This window comes from Harpia harpyja, chromosome 4 (genome assembly GCF_026419915.1).
Source record: "Harpia harpyja isolate bHarHar1 chromosome 4, bHarHar1 primary haplotype, whole genome shotgun sequence".
NCBI lineage: Eukaryota > Metazoa > Chordata > Aves > Accipitriformes > Accipitridae > Harpia > Harpia harpyja.
In genome coordinates, this window is record NC_068943.1 from 78,867,184 (window position 1) to 78,884,173 (window position 16,990).

Here is a 16,990-nt window from a genome sequence, read left to right on the forward strand (position 1 = left end):
ATACCAGCACACTATTTGCTGCATTTAACAAAGTTAAGGCGAATTTTACCTCAAATCTACTTAGGCTCGAGCTCTTTGACCGAGACTTCTTGCGGAGGTAGACTGAGAAGAACCGTCGCACCGTGAACTTCTTCATGTTCATGTCCATCGCCCCGTCCCGGCTGCGGTGTGGAGCACGAAGGAGCTGCGTCGTCGCCGGAGAAAACTAGCGCATCCCGATGGCCCCTATTTCTATCCACGGGCAGGAGATCCTCCGAGGTGTCTGCTCCCGTTCATCAAGCCGGGCACAGCTAGACCCGCGAGAGGGACGTCGCCGGAGCCATGGGAGCCCACAGCCGGCGGCTTGCTCTCCGGAGCATAAAGGCGTGCTACTCCCGCTCGCTTCCCGCTGTTTACATTTCGGTGCGGCAAGGCGAACTCTCTCCCCGCTCCCTCTCCCCGTCGCCTTAGGTCCTACTACATCCAATCAGGCTGGGCTCTGGCTGCATGTATAATCAGCTCCGGCAGATGACAGCTCCTGCGTCCCAGCGTAGCAGGTCTGAGATAAATATTAGATGTGTCTATTGCTTTGCACTCTCCCTCCTCTCAGGCAGGCTCTTTCAATTTCCTGGTTTCCGAATCACATGGGGAATAGGCACATGCTGCACTTCTGTTTTTAGCTCGGAATTTCAGCGCTGCTATAATTACTGAGGGCTACGGTGGTCAGATCCGAGAAGAAATCGGCTCCTGCATGAGAGCCTCTCCTGGGAGGAGGCTGAAAGATGCCATGAGCCCACTGCCGGAGAAGGGTCTGAACCCCCTTTTATTCTGGGGAGCATGCCCCCCCTGAAATTGAAAAGCTTAAAATCCTGTTCACAGATTACACACCAGCTTTACATTAAAATACCTAATGCTGGCACAGCTCTGAAAACAGAAAGCCCAATCTAGATGGTAAGTATTACTATTCTTACTGTACTACAGCAGGGTGCTACAGCCCTTCTAAGAGGTTAAATATGTACATCTATTTACAGGCTGTAATTTTGAGCTGCTCACAATACTGCAAGCACGCAGACTTACAGCTGTGCTCCCCCCCCCCCCCAAAATAATCACATTTTTCAGCTTTTCTTCAAAAACTACTGAACCTCAGTGTGATCCAGAGACCAAAGAGCTTTCTCTGCCTGCTGCACAGGGCTCCTTGTCCTTGGCAGGCTTTCCTTTCTGACTACTAAGGAGCACCCAGACATGCCTTTCTCCCATAACCTCATATGGAAAGTGAATGACTCTGATGACTTATTAATGACTCAGATAAATAAGCCCAGGGAGAGCTGACACTGCTACAGCCTGAGAAGTCTCTCGGAGGTTAAATGACAATACCACTCCAGTCAATCTGCTCTAAAAGAGAGACACATTTTGCTTTAATTGCATGTCTGGACTCTGCCGTGAACTATGTTGGCTGGTCATGCCTGTCACTACCTGCTTTGTTTGCAGGTTCTCTGTGCCTCTCTTCTATCTAAAGCTCACCACAGTCTATATGTACCTGGAAAAGCATTAAAAAAAAAGAGAAAAAAGAAAAAGACTATTTTGGCATGTATGGTGTCATTAAAAAGGAGGTCAGATTGGAAAGGCTACAATTAGTGCTGGGCTCTATAATCTCCTACAGCCTCTGACTCGTCTATGCCTGGACCACTGCTGTCTCCCCCAGCCTAAGATAACTACAGTGGCAGTCTGCTTTGTACCTTTCTCTTCTCGGCACCTCCTTCTGATCGCTTCTCTAATTCTCTTGGTTTGCAACAGAAGTATATCTTCTGGGGTTGCTTACAACGTTCTGCCCTGGTGTAACCCAGGTCAAGCCTAGGAACCCTTTGCCACTACAGTTCTGTTGGTTCCTGGCTAAAGCTCCTGCAGCAGAGGCAACTGTCCCAGCAAAAACAAAGGTATCTATAGGTACACAAAAACGCTTCCCACAAGCAAAACACAGGTAAAAAAGCAATTTGGTTGGTATAACTGTCAACGCCAAAATTATTTGCACTCACCGGACTATCTGACCTCCCTCCCTCCCTTCCCACCCTTGCCTGCCCTGCTACACCAGGCAGCTGGTGCTACTGCTGCTTCCTCTGCCCTGCCTTCTGCCTGGCAAAGAGCTGTCCTGACACGAGCGGGGCCAGGCCCCGTGCTGACAAAGGCTGTTGGCAGCCACACACATTCCTACCTGTGTAAGCCACTTGAGCTTTAAATAGCAATCAGGCAAGTTCAGGGTAGCTCCCTGAATGAACCCTTCCCATCACGGATGCAACAAAATCCCACCTGAGCACTGACGTCTTTATTAATGCAGAAGAGGTGGTAATTTCCCAGCCTGGAATACACAGCGGGTGTATATTCCTCTCCGTGTAATCATAAGCAGTATATGAGTGCCTGTTACTACTTATGCTAGTAGATTTACCACAGTCTTCTCATCCCGTTATGCACGTAGTGCTTTCACATAGAAGAACACGTAGTCACCATTAAATGTACCTACTCTGTAATAAACTTCCAAGAAGATTACACAGTCTATGACTTAATGCCTAACTATCAGGTACACTTACTGCGTTCAGAATTTTGTTCTTTACTGGAAAAAAAAAAAATCAGGTACAATGTATTGGCAATTTATTGTGAACATCAGAGCAAAAGCTAGCTTTTGATGCTAAAGGTTAGACTGTAACATGAACAGCATGCCCAGGCTAGGGAGTAAGTCTCTTACATCCCTGCCAAGACGCAGGCATGATCTCCTTGCTTTCTTACTCCCCTTTCAGCCAGGTGATTAGGGATTAAATACAGAAGGACAACCAGCCATCAGTGCCAGGATGTTGCTGCTCACCTATTGGGCAGCTGAGCAACAGAAATATTGCAGAGTGTATCTTCCAACCGTAAAAAGGAAAAGCAACCGAGTTCCAAAAATGTACATAAAAAAGAGTGCAAATAGCAAAATAAAACAAAATACATAAGCATGTAAAACTAAAGTATAGGGATAGATATCTGAAGAGCAAATTCTACTACAGTTCCATTCACATGGTATGCTTCAAGACATGGAACTTAACTTTGCTTCAGAAAAACAAATGAGAAGAGGCTTCAAAAACATTAACTCAACCTTTCAGCTAGTCAGACAATATCCACTTTTCCCAATGACTCTAATAAGAACATGTAAGCCAAAACATAAATTAGATTGAATTGGAACGTTCATCGTTATATTTATAAACACACAACTGTCAGATCAACCTACAACCTGCAAAATTCATTGCACTTAGAAATTCATGGCTGTAAATTATTTATCAGCTCCCCTCTGAGCGATTTTAACTGCTGAGGAACTCGATGGAAAAAAAAAAATCCACCAAATGTCTCTGTTTAAGACAAGAATAAACAACAAAACTGGTGAAGGGGGCATATGATGCATTGGCATCAACCAGTAATACTCTGTATTCTGGATCTGTATTCTGAAATATAGTTTTTAAAACTAGAATCATATTTGCTGTAACACAAAATAAATAAATACAAGACCATGCCTGCTCCTCTGCCCAGTGAACTTAATAGCAAAATAAAGTTTACTTCAACTGGAAAAAGGCTTAAAAGAAAAAAAAAAAAAAAAAAAAAAGCCCCAAAGCAGGATTCAAGACAAACTCTCCAACAGAAACCACTTGAAATTAGATATTACACAGCCCAGGTTCCAATTTTTAAAAGATAAATGGAGAATTCCCAATTAATACCCAATGAAAGCCCAAGGTCCTTTCCTCATGTGTACAGATGGACCATCCCAAGAGTAGTAACAGCCTGAAGGACCCAGACTTAGGAAATTCACATGGGACAGCGAAACAGCCTGCACAGAACCCGAGTGAGAAGGATGCCAGTGGCCGATGCTGGATGAATCATCAATTTCTAAAGAAACAAAATAACTTGAGCTAATTGTTTGCATGAAAGAACACACAAGTCCAAGACATCTACCACAAACCACAGGCTGGATGATAAAATTACTGAGAGAAATTTTGTATTACTATATTACACAGCACATCAGGCTTTATTTCCAAAATGGACCTTCTAATATTTTATGCGAATCAACAATTTATGAGCAAACCCAGAATGACTCTCCTACTTAAGCAAATTTAGTGATCCCTGTAAAAGTAAAAACATGAATTGATAGTACTTTCCTTGCAAATACGATCAGTATTACTTATTCTTCCCCAGTAAATTCATCAGGAAACCAGAAAAAAATCCAGAGAGAAGTCAGAAAGCATCAGAGGCACAGACACCATAGACAGAACAAATAAGATTAGTAGAACATAGCATGCAGAGGAAGGGAAAATGAGACTCCCACGACAGACGCCCAAGAGACAATGCTACAGAAAAGGTGAATTACACAGCACCATTTATGCTCTCATTAAAGAAAATCAGGAGCAAGAGCAGATGTTTCCAAGAGACACCAATATGCAGAATAAGGAACACCACCTTCCCCCAGGTGATTAGATGGTACATGACTCTTTCAGTGATTGCTGTTTCCTGATCTTGAATGCTGGACAAATTTCCATATGGTTTTTGTTTCCTCAATGAACAAGTGAGGTGGTTATTTTTCTTATTGATGTTCCTTTAAAAAAATATGATGGGCTTTGCCCAAAGAAATGCCTAGGCTTTGATCTCATTAGACCAGCTGTCCTGGTTTCAGCTGGAATAAACTTAATTTTCTTCTTAGTAGCTGGTATAGTGCTGTGTTTTGGATTTAGGATGAGAATAAAGTTGATAACGCACTGATGTTTTAGCTGTTGCTAAGCAGTGTTTATGCTAAGTCAAGGACTTCTCTGCTTTTCATACTGCCCTGGCAGCGGAGGCTGGGGGTGCACAAGAAACTGGGAGGGGACACAGCCAGGACAGCTGAGCCAAATGAGCCAAAGGGGTATTCCATACCATACTGCATCATGTCCGGTATATAAACTGGGAGCAGTTGGCAGCTCAGGGATTGGCTGGGCATCAGTCAGTGGGTGGTGAGCAATTGTACTGCACATCACTTGTTTTGTATATTCTCTTAGTAGTAGTAGTTGTATATTCTCATATTATTAGTAGTCGTAGTAGTATTTTCCGTTCCTTTTCTGTCTGATTAAACTGTCTTTATGTCAACCCACAAGGGGTTTTTGGTTTTGTTTTTTTTTCCGATTCTCTCCCCCACCCCACTGCAGGGGGAGTGAGCGAGCGGCTGCATGGTGCTTAGTTGCCGGCTGGGGTTAAACCATGACACCAGCGTACCAATGTGGGTCCCAGACTTTCCAGCTGCCGTACCTAGTTAAATACCTTGTCCAGTTTAGCATGCCACTTACTTGGCTGGAGTTTTCTCTCTCAAAAAAAGGTACACTGCCCTGCCAGCACTGTGGAATACAGGCAGCAACTTGCCATCTCAGACATTCTTCTCACCAGCAGTGATAAGTGATGAACAATGTTGGCTGGATGGGGATGGAAGGGAACAGGCAGGAAAGAGTGCTTATTCTCCCTTCTCTCACCTCCTCCTGTTCCTACCTGTGCATCACAAGCTTCAGGAATTTTTCAGCCTTTTCCATATACGAACTACAAGAAATTTCCAGTGGAGGTGCAGCCCCTTCAGCCATTTTGCAAATTAAAACCACTGCTCGGAAGGAAGAAGAAAGCAAAGTCATACATCTTGTCTGACTGTGTCCAATGAACTGGCAGGATGCAGACTGCTCAGCCACAGTCTTCTCTACTCCAAAGAGCAAGGCAACAAGTCTACAACACCTGTTTAATCTTGCACCTTTTAACTCAAGGCCTCAGGAGTCTGGGCAAAGACAGAGTACCTCTTATACCCACATATATGTAATTCCGTAATTGCTAAAATCATTATCCAACACATTGGCAGTTATAAGAAAGGTGACTAGTATAAGTGCAGCAATCACAGGAGAGAATGACTTGCTTTGAAAAGACCAGTTTTGCTCAATATGGTGATATTCCAATTAGTGGATTCCATTTAACAGCTTCAAATGTTCTCAAAACTCGTCATCAAAATAAGTTCTTGGTAGATTTGAAACCAATATTTTGCAGGGATGCAAATAGCTTAGATGGAAAGTCTTCTGTACTTTTCTCTCTACCAGACAACTTCAGCAGGTGAGATGAAAAAGATTTACTTAGTGGCACTGAGAGGGCGAACCATCTCTGCATGTGTCATGCTGGTGCAGAAAAGGTCCTCCTTGCTGCAGTTGCCTAAAAACCTACTTCCTCAATCCCTCCTAAACACCCACTAATCACATGATGATAGAGTAGTGTTACTGTCAGAGGTATCAAACGGGGAGCACTATGAGCTCACATGGCTTGTTCTTATTTGCGCATGGACAACTGGGACTGTTGTAGAAATGATAGCTCCAGGACAAGATAACAAGATTTGACTGAGTTTTGAGCAGATGACAGACGTTTTGACTCTCACAGAAGCATCTTGTGTTTGTGCTTGAACATCACACTGGCAAGTATCACAACTGCTGTACTGACTGCTCCCATATGTGCTTTGCTACTTAGACTCACACGAACATGCAACAGCATCACTGGCCACATACATGTCAGTCGGCTGTGAACTACTTCTAGTATGGAGATCAGGTTGTCTAGCAATCTGCGTTGAAAACAGGCCAGGAAGAGTGTCAGCTTCAATTTTCTTTTTTTTCTTTTTAGTGTTGTCACAGAGTTTTACTTTCCTGGCTGATACTGTATACTGGTCTTGCTGGATTTTGGTGGCTTAGATAGGAGTATAAGGCAAAGAACCCAAACCCCCAATTTCCTTTATATTGTATAAGCTTCTACTCCAACATGGTTGAAGGAGATTACCGAAGATACAGTTCTGCTTTCTTGCCTTTGGATAATAAGCAGAAAATCATACTGTTCTCCTAGAATGGACTAGAAGTTTTCTAGAAAGAAGGATGCTACTTGGTCACTGAAGTATGAACAGTCTTATCACATGAGTATTTATGAATATCCACTTTGAGGGAACATTATAACAATACAACATTGGATGGAAGAATTTCATTATGCACAGCATATATTTACTGTGTATTCAGACTAGCCATGAACAATACTAAAAAGGAATGCATTCATTAGAAATTTGCTAATAGGCAAATTCACCTTGCTAGGCTCTGAAAGATATCATACACCTAACAGGAGAAATAGTGCATGGAACATTTACTGAAACCCCTGTTTTTACTTTTAATAATCATCAACAGATCAAACTGACACTACAGTAAGCAGAAAAGCCAGACCACTGTTTGCTATTGAAATCCTGAGAGAGAGATGAGTGTAGAATGGTGCTTGCAAACTTCTATTTGGGAAAGTATCAATTTTAGGTAAAATTTTTCCCTTCGATTAGCTAATAAAACTACATGCCAAGGTACAAAAGTAAACTAGGTAGACAAAAAACATCATATTTAATTGAGCTGAGTGACCTGAATTAATATCCTCCTTCTATATCTGAGACTATTTCATATGACATTGAAGAACCTTCAACTCTCTGGCTATGTCTAGCTCCAGGGCATGTACAAAACCCAGCCACATCCTGGATCCTCTATTAGAATGGGGGCATGGATTGCATCATTTTATTCTTTCCTGCTGGCACCTCAAGTCCCCAGCAAAGAAAATCCAGGTATTTTTAGCCAAAAAGGAGGCAGAGTGGACTCCAGCGAAGTTCCTGATTTTGACACGTGCGTGTGTAAACTCAGGACCCTAACGGTTTGCATCCACACTGCAGTTTAGTCACGTCTCTCTTTCAAAACTCCTTTTATAAAATGGGGCTGGAGCACTCCGCCACTGCATGAGAGCTCTTTCGGAGTAAACACAGCAATCGTTACTATGTGCTTACAGCCAAAATTTCAGTTGAAGCCTGGCACATATTTGCTAGTTTTGTTTACAGAAACAGATTAACTGTGAGTAATGTCAAAAAAGAATAAACTGATAGGACATGCAAATTTACCTTGGTAGGCATTACAACTAGCAGGGCAAATGACATGGGATATTTTCAAAATACATTGCACACCTAACACTCACTGAAAATCAGGCTTAAGGTTGTATGAACACCTACCCCATGTTAAGACACCAAAAAAGGGAGATTCATAAATAAAAAAATCAGTAGTCACTCTTAAAATCTTTAGCATTGGCTTCCTTCTTGTTGGACTTGTATTTCTTTTTGGACAAATTTTGAAGGACTGCTTTAAATTACTGTAATAACAGTACTTAACTCCAGATTACAGGCACAGCTCTCCCTGCCTATTTTTGAAATAGAAGCTGAAGAAACAGACAGAAAAAAAAAGGTCTGAAGTGCTGTGATACACCCCCTCTTTCTGTCTCTAATACAGCTACATAGGAAGTGTGAAACTGAAAAAAAACATGCAAAATCATTTTAACCTTCAAAAAAGTTAGTCAGATTCCATCTGATATTTACAAAACCACATAATGATTTCTTAATTCACCTAGAACAATATAGCCCAAGGTCCCAGTTTAATGCTAATGAACTACAACCAGTATTAAACTCATCTTCCATCCACTTCATATAGTAAAGCTAAAGAAATTGGCATCAGGATTTCATAACACCAGAAACTAAGAAGGATGTGGGAATACTACTACAAAATTACTATGTTACCATCTACTCTAAGATTCATGACATCATGAAGCAATAGAACCTTGGTTTTTAGAGCTACTGTAAAAACATCCACATGAACTGAGCTGCACATGTGTAACCTGACAGCAGCGCTCAACTGTAGAGGCGTATGCGTAGGCAGCTCATTTGGGATCAAAACAAAGCAGCCTCCATCCAATAACTGCCCAAAGACACAGGGATGAAGAACAGGTCTCCACTTACCACAAGGACTATGTGGGTCCAGAGACGGGCACTGTGGTCCAGTGAAAGCATCTTAGGTAAAGGCGAGAAAGACAAACCATACAAATGTCTCTGATTTAGGACTGATGGCTGTTACAAGGCTGGAGCCCACTATAATTTGGATATTTTCAATATGTTAGATGACCTTTTCCTTATCTGAATTCAGCTACATAAAGTGTCACCTTCTTTTAACTGTAGTGTCCTTTCTCTCACCTAAGCCACCAGGCAGCAGGAAGTACATGATGCTCTTTCTGCATAACTGAGCCTGCCCGTGCTGGAGGTTAGTCTTCCTGCCTGATGCTTCAACAAATATCTGGAAGAAATTTCAACATCTTGTATATGTCCTCCTACTCATCCAACAAGCGTGTGAAATTAGTTATAAAGAGCACATGCAGAATATACAACATCCAAATGTTTGATTAATGACAACCCGGTGGACAAAAAGATGCCAACTCACCATATTAAGTCAGTTAAAGTCTTTGACATCTTTCTGTGAATTTAGTATGCCTTTCAAATCCTGAAATAACCCTATAATTCAACTTGAGGTATAGACAGAAATAAGCAACACTGACTATAACACAAACACATACGAAACAATAATCTATTTCCCATACGTGCAATGCCAAATTGTCTGGTTTTCATAAACTGGAGATTAAAATGTACAATTAATTCTATCATAAAGTAAGCCATACTATTTAATAGAAGTTCAAATGCTTATTCATACACTTGGATATATTGATTAAAATCCTGCAGAACTTCTGCTGTCCACCTTAGTATGCTATGGGGCACAATGCACACTTGTGGCCAAGATGTTATAAAACTCTTTCCAAGTGAAACTATCTACCTAAATACAGTGATTGATACACAAACAAAATGAAACATGCTTTAACACACAATACAAATCTTAAATTCTTTACTTCACTGGCAATCTGATGTTTGACTCTAACATTTGTTTGAACCAATGAAAAATCCTATGGGAACCACCTATCTCTGAACAGTAAACTTACGTTAATGTCACAAAGCAGCCATCTCAAATTCATAAAGCATGCAGTGTACAGTGTGTGATTCACACACTATATATTCACTGAAATGTGACAGTGTTGTCCTAATACGTTAGTGGGATCTGGTTTTGTATTCTGATACCTCCTTTGATGTCCAATATACAATCTTATCATGCAAAGTGATGTGGGACAGAACATCTACCCATTAGGAAACTGGCAAAGACTGAGATTGTTCTTTTGCTTCAACTCCCAAAGGAGAAATAGATGTATACCTCAGATACGAGAAAAAAATAATGCAATTACTACACAAACTTGTAACAAGGTTCCCTCTCCCTCCATTACAGACAATAGAGACCTTTTACATTTTCGAAAGAGCTTTTCAAGGGCAGCTTGCTCTAGTTGGGCTGCCTAGCAAATGCACACAAGCAAGGCCATCAAGGAGCATTTCAAAGGGCACAGCAGAGCCTTGCTGCTGTACATCTTGGGGACTGAAAACTGCTTTACTTATGACTGTGATTTGACTATGTTCTTAACATTTACACTATCTTCTTTTCGCCCTTCCTTCACTCCTGAGTTCTCTCCTCATCTCCTCTCTCACTTCCTGTTCCTCAGATATTCTCTTCAAAGGGATGACTCACTTCTTAGCTTCATTCCTTTTAACTAAGAAAACTGAAATAACAATTAAAAAAAAAAACCAAACCCAAAACCAAACTTGAGCTTGAAGGGAGAAGAATTGTTTTCTGGTACTTGATTTTTAGGGACTATTTTATGGCACATCTTTGGAATTCAGTAGGTCCAAAAGCATACAAGAAGAAATACAAATGAGAAGGAACCAGAAAAGGACATTCAGGGGGTTATACCTGTCATGTAGCAACACTTAGCCTGGTAACAGAAGTACGGAAAGAAATCCTTTTAGCAGCATAACTGATTTTTGCAGTATTATTGGGCATCTCCTAGCACACCTCACTTTAAAATGTCTTGGTTTCTGGAGCCATGGCAATACATGAGAAACATCAGATTTCACTGAAGAAGAAAATACAACTGGTTGCCCTGGCCTTGGGTAACTTGCAAGATGGGTGCAGCTGTAAAAGATGCTGGAAAACAGGAAACTGAAACAAGTTCTTCATAGGAAGGAGGAGTGGAGCTAATGCCACCTGCTTCTCACAGGGCTAGTGGTGGGTTTGGAGGCTGCATGGAGGTTTGTTGCATTTTAGACAAAAAGATCTTGGCTCATAAGAGGGACATCGTTAGTCCTGGCATAAGCCATCACTTGTGGCCTCACTCTGCCATCTCCAGGCCACGGTTTCCTTCTTCCTCTCTGTTGACACAAGTATTCACGCAGCCGCAGGATGAACCAAACTGGAGAACTGGTCCAAGTTAAAACTGGGCCAAAAAACACCCTGGAATGTTAATTTTAAACCAGTTCAGTTCCCTGATCTGATTCACTATACAAATATCTGTGCCTACTCAGGATTTTTTCCTGAGGTGGGGCCAGGAACATGTGCTTGTGAGGTGGCTCTGCCTCCTCCACTGGCAGGGATGGGTTTTGCTACTTCCCAAATAGGAAAGTGGCATGCTGCTGCTGCCTGGCCCTGCAGAACTGGAATCACCAAGTAGGCCACGTCAAACTACCCTTCAGATCATAGCGAAGGTTAAGGTAATAGCTCTGGTATAGAAAATGCATTTTAAAATGTCCTGAAGTATTTTCTCTATTATAAAACTAGCAGAAGTTAATTGGCTAAAAACATACAAAAACTGGAATCATGCATTGCCATTATATGCTTTCCAAAAAGTTGAATCTATAAAGGGTTCTCAGCTTGTTTAAAAGGAAGAAGAACCCAAAGGGTGAGAGAGAGTAACATATAGCTGTGCTGCAGAAATTCAGGAGGCTACACTGCTATTTAATTGACTCAGAGGTGCCAAGTCCACCCACTGGGAAAGCCAAGAACCCCACTGGAATTGACTGGGTTGCCCTTCAGTGCAGAAGCTCAACCACTGGGAGTGTGGTGCAGAACTAAGACTGCAAGTTACAGCGGCGTTAACTGGCACCACACTAATTGATCTTCTGAATAATATTTTCTGGCATTTGTCTGATCTAATCTTCTGTGACTGCTAATACTTTCCCTGTCAGGCTATTCCATGCTCTGTTACATCTGTATAACTGCACGCACAAACATGCACCTCTTACAAATCTCTGTTCGTAACTAGCATTTATGCTAGTACATGCAGAACCTGAGTACAGGTTAGGTGCTACAGGTCTGACATCAGTGTGAATGCAAACGGCATGACCTGAGCTATACAGTTTGGATGTGTTTGATGCACATTGCTCAGTGAATTTGAGAACCACTATCAAATGCAATGTGGATGTAACCACAGGCAGCCAATCAACATACAAATTGCTTGAACTCTTATAAATTTGACTTAATGCCATCACAAAGTCATCATACAGCTAGTTAAGCTTCCAATACTTGCTGGTCCCCTCAGGAAGCTGTCTAGAAACTCACCTTCCTATTCACTCTAGTGCCTACCCTAGATGCACCATAGCCAACACAAAATCCTTTGCTCCTATGCCAGCACCTTTTTTTCACTTAAGTATTTCTTTTCCTTACCTATAGGGAGATTTTGTTTTTTTAAAGGGTCATCATATCTCCTCCTGGTCTTGATTTGGCTGTGCTAAATGAGACTGGGCTCTTTTAGCCTCCTCTCCCTCAACCATCTCTCCATGCTTGTGTCCCAATAGACAGCCCTGTCCTAGTCTTGTTCATGTCTATATTCATCTTCCTTGTAGATGCCATGAACAGAAGAGGTTTTATCAGAGCCTCAGTAGCAGCATTAATTAGAAGTTCTTCATCACAAGAAGTACTTCAGGGTTTTCCTCAATTTTCCCATGACTATTTCAGATTTTTGGTTCACTGTTGCCCTGTAACTGAGCAGGAGACAAAGTCAGTCTTCCTCAATGGTATACTCTAACTGGTATTCTACACCTGTTGTGTAGTCAGTGGAGAGAGACAGAAAGCTCTCAGATCCTCTCTTTGGATCCTCTGAGGTGCACAGGGTAAGAGGGATTATTTATCTTCTGGAATGCCTTTACATTGACTGCAAAAGGAGCCTAGACAATTATCTTTGATTAGATGCCTAACTTTAGACAGCTAGAGTGAGACAAATTCCTTCCTTCAGTACCTGATTTGACCCAGCAATTTACTGATTTCATTCTACTTTTAATACTACAGAAATGAGCATCAACCACTTTTCCTATGCAATGATGCAGTTCTCTGTATTGTTGGTGTTTCCTAATTTTATGCTATCAGCAAATTTCACATTCTTTCTCTTAGCTTTGGTTTTGATGCTATTTTTAAAAATATTAAGCCAGAACAGTCTCAAGATCACTCCTTCAGGACCTCTCGCAGCAAGGCCTTCCTGATGCCAAAGACGCTCCTCTGGGCAGCGTATGTTGTCTGCCCTATCATTTCACAAAATTTATATTATTCAGTTGGGGGCAGGGGAAACAAAGGCTGAAAATTGTACGCCATACACAATAAAGGCTAAAAAGTATTTAAACTCACCCAAAACGTAACTTTTTTAATAGTATCATTTTAAAAGACAGTCTTAACATTTTTCGATTTTGACAAAATCTTTAGCATATTTGGAGCTAGAAATACCACTATAACCAAAGTGTTGTTAATTATTTGCTATGTTAATGGCATACATCTAGCTTGTAACTGGACCTAAGGCTCCTTCCTTTGCTTCAGACAGGCTGGGAGGTGTTCTGCTGGACCTACAAATTTTACAACTCTAAAGCAACATTTCTTGCTATGAATTACTTCATACGCTGACCTGACTTGGGACCAAGGATGTTTATTTCTCAGGCTACTCTAAGTATACAGTGTGAACACACATCTGCTTTTTCTAATGCTCATTCAACAGCCAAAATGTCAAGCAGTAGTTAGAAAATAAGAGGTAGGAGGATGAGACCAACTTTTGAAAAAGGATTGACAGAAGAAAAGCAAATCTGGCACTGATCAACCTTTTGTCTATAGACCTTTCACATGCTTCTCTCTCTCAATTCCCTTTATCAGAGAGTTCCAAATAATAACCTACATTCTCAGACACATGGGAGATAAGAAGTAGTGGAGGACAAAGAAAAGTTTGTTATGCTGCCAATTTGGAAAGCACATTAAGAAAAATGAGGTTGTTTGATAATGCTGGTTCTTGTTCTGTGGAGCCACTCGCCCTACCCATACAGCATTAAACCAATTTTATTTAGCCATGGCTCCTCCAGAGAGTGGATTAGAAAGGGAAGGATTTCAAGGGACAGGGAGGAAATCAATTTAAAAAAAGAAAAAAAAAAAAAAAGAAAAAAAAAGAAAAAAAAGAAAAAAAAAGAAGAAGAAATGGGGGACTAATAAATTCAGAAAGCAAGCATTACAGCAGATAAGCCATCTCCCTTTTCTTCCTTCATGGCTCCCTCAGGACAAGAACCCACTTTATAATCCTGCACTGAAGTAATTAGTCGTATTACCATATCAGCAGAGTATTCTGACCTTTTCTGTACCACTGAATTCTTCTATCAGGTCTTGAATTTTATGGAGCATTAAAAAATTGTTGTTGGTTTTTTTTTTTTAAATGGGCTTTTTCATGTTTTTCTGCCTCTTGGAATCATCAGTGGTCAAAATTCACCTTGGTCACATGTGCTAACAGTGCATTTCTTCCCGTGATACATAAGCATTTCTTTTAAGCATACCATTAGCTTGGAATGTAGTAATGCTTGTTTTGGTGACAACGTCAACATCTCTGTGAGAAATTTCCCCCTCTGAACCACTAACGCATAATCTGTATTTTACTCTAACCTTGATTTGAGTTTCGTTTGGATACTTCTTGAGGATTTTTATTTGAAAAAGAACAAAGCTAAGCGATCACGGGATAAATACCACCATCTAATATTTCTTAGATAATTGTACAGTTCTTAAATCAGTTTTAAAACTTTGAATTTTTAAAGCCTGTGGCTCAGTAGAGCACTCTGATTTGGAAATGGTTAAAACTCAGTCTTTCAAAAAAATATGCACAACTCGGCAGACAAAAAAAGTTTCAGAAAAACTCTGGGAACATTTCTTAAATGCCTTGCACATTCTTTCCTACCATGCAATATTTTGAATTATTTCATCATAGCAGAATATAATAGAAAGCATGTAAATGTGAATGAAAAGGGACCTCTGCAGGTCCCTAACCCAGTCTCTTGCTCAAAGCAGGGCAATCATCAGCACTAGATCAGGTCAGCTATGACTTTTTCCAGCTAAGTCTTGAACATCCACAGATGAAGACTCCACAGTCTTGCTGGGTGACCCACTCCAGTGCTACTCTACCTTCCGGGTGAAGTTTTTTCTGATCTCCAACCTGATCTTCCCTTGCTGGCACTTGCAGCCCCTGACCACAACAACTGGTTTGCCTGGTGTTAGTTATCAAGAAGAGTTTGGCACCTTCATCTTCTGACCATCCTTCACATAGATGTAGATTGCTCTTACATCACCCCTTAGCATCATCTTTACTAAATTAGCATGCAAACCCAACTCCCTCAACTTCTCCTTGTAAATAATGTGCTCTAGGACCTGACCATCTTGGGAGCCCTCTCCAGTTTTTCAACAACCTTCTTGACTTAGGTCTCCCCAAAATGGATAGTATAAGATAAGATACTTTTAGTAGTAAGAAGCAACTGTGACCCACAGTTATTGTTAAGTTCAAAAAAAAAACATTCTCACATTTGTCTACAGCAGCGGTGCATGTGTTGTGACTAGTATCATGAAATAACAAAATGTCATTATTTATATTTTAATGAGAATTGCTTTAATATATGCAAACCTCAAAAGTTTAAATCACATTTAAATTCAAAATTTCAAAGTGAAGTCATTGCACTTCTTTCTCTGAAAGAACTGTCATCAAAATTGAGGTTAAAAAGTTCAGTTATAAATTACTTCAGCACTTCTCACTTAAAAGTATATAGGCCCATTTATTTTAAAAAGGCATTTAACTAGTTGTATCTATTACTTTCATTTGAATATGTGCTTTTCACCAGATTGCTTGATTCTTGTAGAAGTGAAGCAGCACAAATCTTTCTCATCTCCAAGTACCCCAGCATCAGAACTGAAACATACACTAGTATGACTACTAGCGATAGCAGCGTTGCTTTCTCCATGCAACTTTGCTGTATCAAAACGGGGAAAAAAACCCAACAACTAGCCCCTGAACCAGAAATTACTGTTGCTAACCTTTATGCATGCACGATAAGCAATAAATTGTGGAAACACTACCTGCATTATTTAAAGTAGTCTTCAAGGATACATGGGATTTCGTGTACTGTTCAGATTAAAGTTCCTTACAACTCAGTAAGAAGTATCTTTCATTGACCAATAATTAATGTTTAAAAAAAAATAAAGACAACAAAACACAATTCACCTAGCCACTTACATAACAGCCACGGGATATGATGGCATGTATTCTTGAAACCTGTGTGCATTCATGTATATGCTGAGGGATAATATGAGATTACCTTTGTTTTGGTTGTACAATTTGAAAACAGTTTTGAAATAAATCACCCTTCCCTCAGTAATTTCTCAACAGAATGGGGGCTTGCTGCTAACCTCTTCTGACAGCAAGCTCACTGTGTTTCCTTGGATTAGATCTGAATTTAGTGTCCTTTAATTAGAATTTTCCTACGGTTGTGTGATTGTACCAATGATACAGTAAGACAGTTGTTTTTTGTGTTGTGATTTTGAAGACGCTATTGTTCAAGTTGGATAACGCCAATCTCTTAACTAAATCCTGGCATGCCTCTAGACATTTGCATTCCTCTTTTCTAGACTTTTCTTATTTCCTCTGTGATTATGTTTTCAGATAATGTACATGGCATATTAGGCACTTCTCATACTACAGGGGCATTACTGTGTGATTTCTTCATCCTTCAGCAACTCCTTCCCAAACATCCTACCTTTTCAACTGTTGGTGTGCACAGAACAGATACAGCCACTGTGTCACTCATAGTTTCTCTGTTCCTGTTCTTAAGCACATACCAGGCCTCCCATCAGCAAAGTGACAGGTGTCAAACTGGTTAACAGGAGAATATGAAATTTATGGAATGCTCCTA

The 16,990-nt window shown here is 40.7% G+C and overlaps 1 protein-coding gene across 3 annotated transcripts in view; it reads right to left on the reverse strand.

Moving 5' to 3' along the window:
- The window catches only part of RPS6KA2 (ribosomal protein S6 kinase A2), a 326,295-nt gene that overhangs the window by 181,997 nt on the left and 127,308 nt on the right, over positions 1 to 16,990 (reverse strand). The window contains exon 1 of one of the 3 annotated variants that reach the window (XM_052784881.1): positions 50 to 599. The exons of the other annotated variants lie outside the window; for them this stretch is intronic. Coding sequence (XP_052640841.1) covers positions 50 to 148 — 99 coding nt within the window. The 5' untranslated portion in view covers positions 149 to 599. Of the gene's footprint in view, positions 1 to 49; positions 600 to 16,990 lie in introns of those variants that run through there. 3 annotated transcript variants of the gene reach the window in all.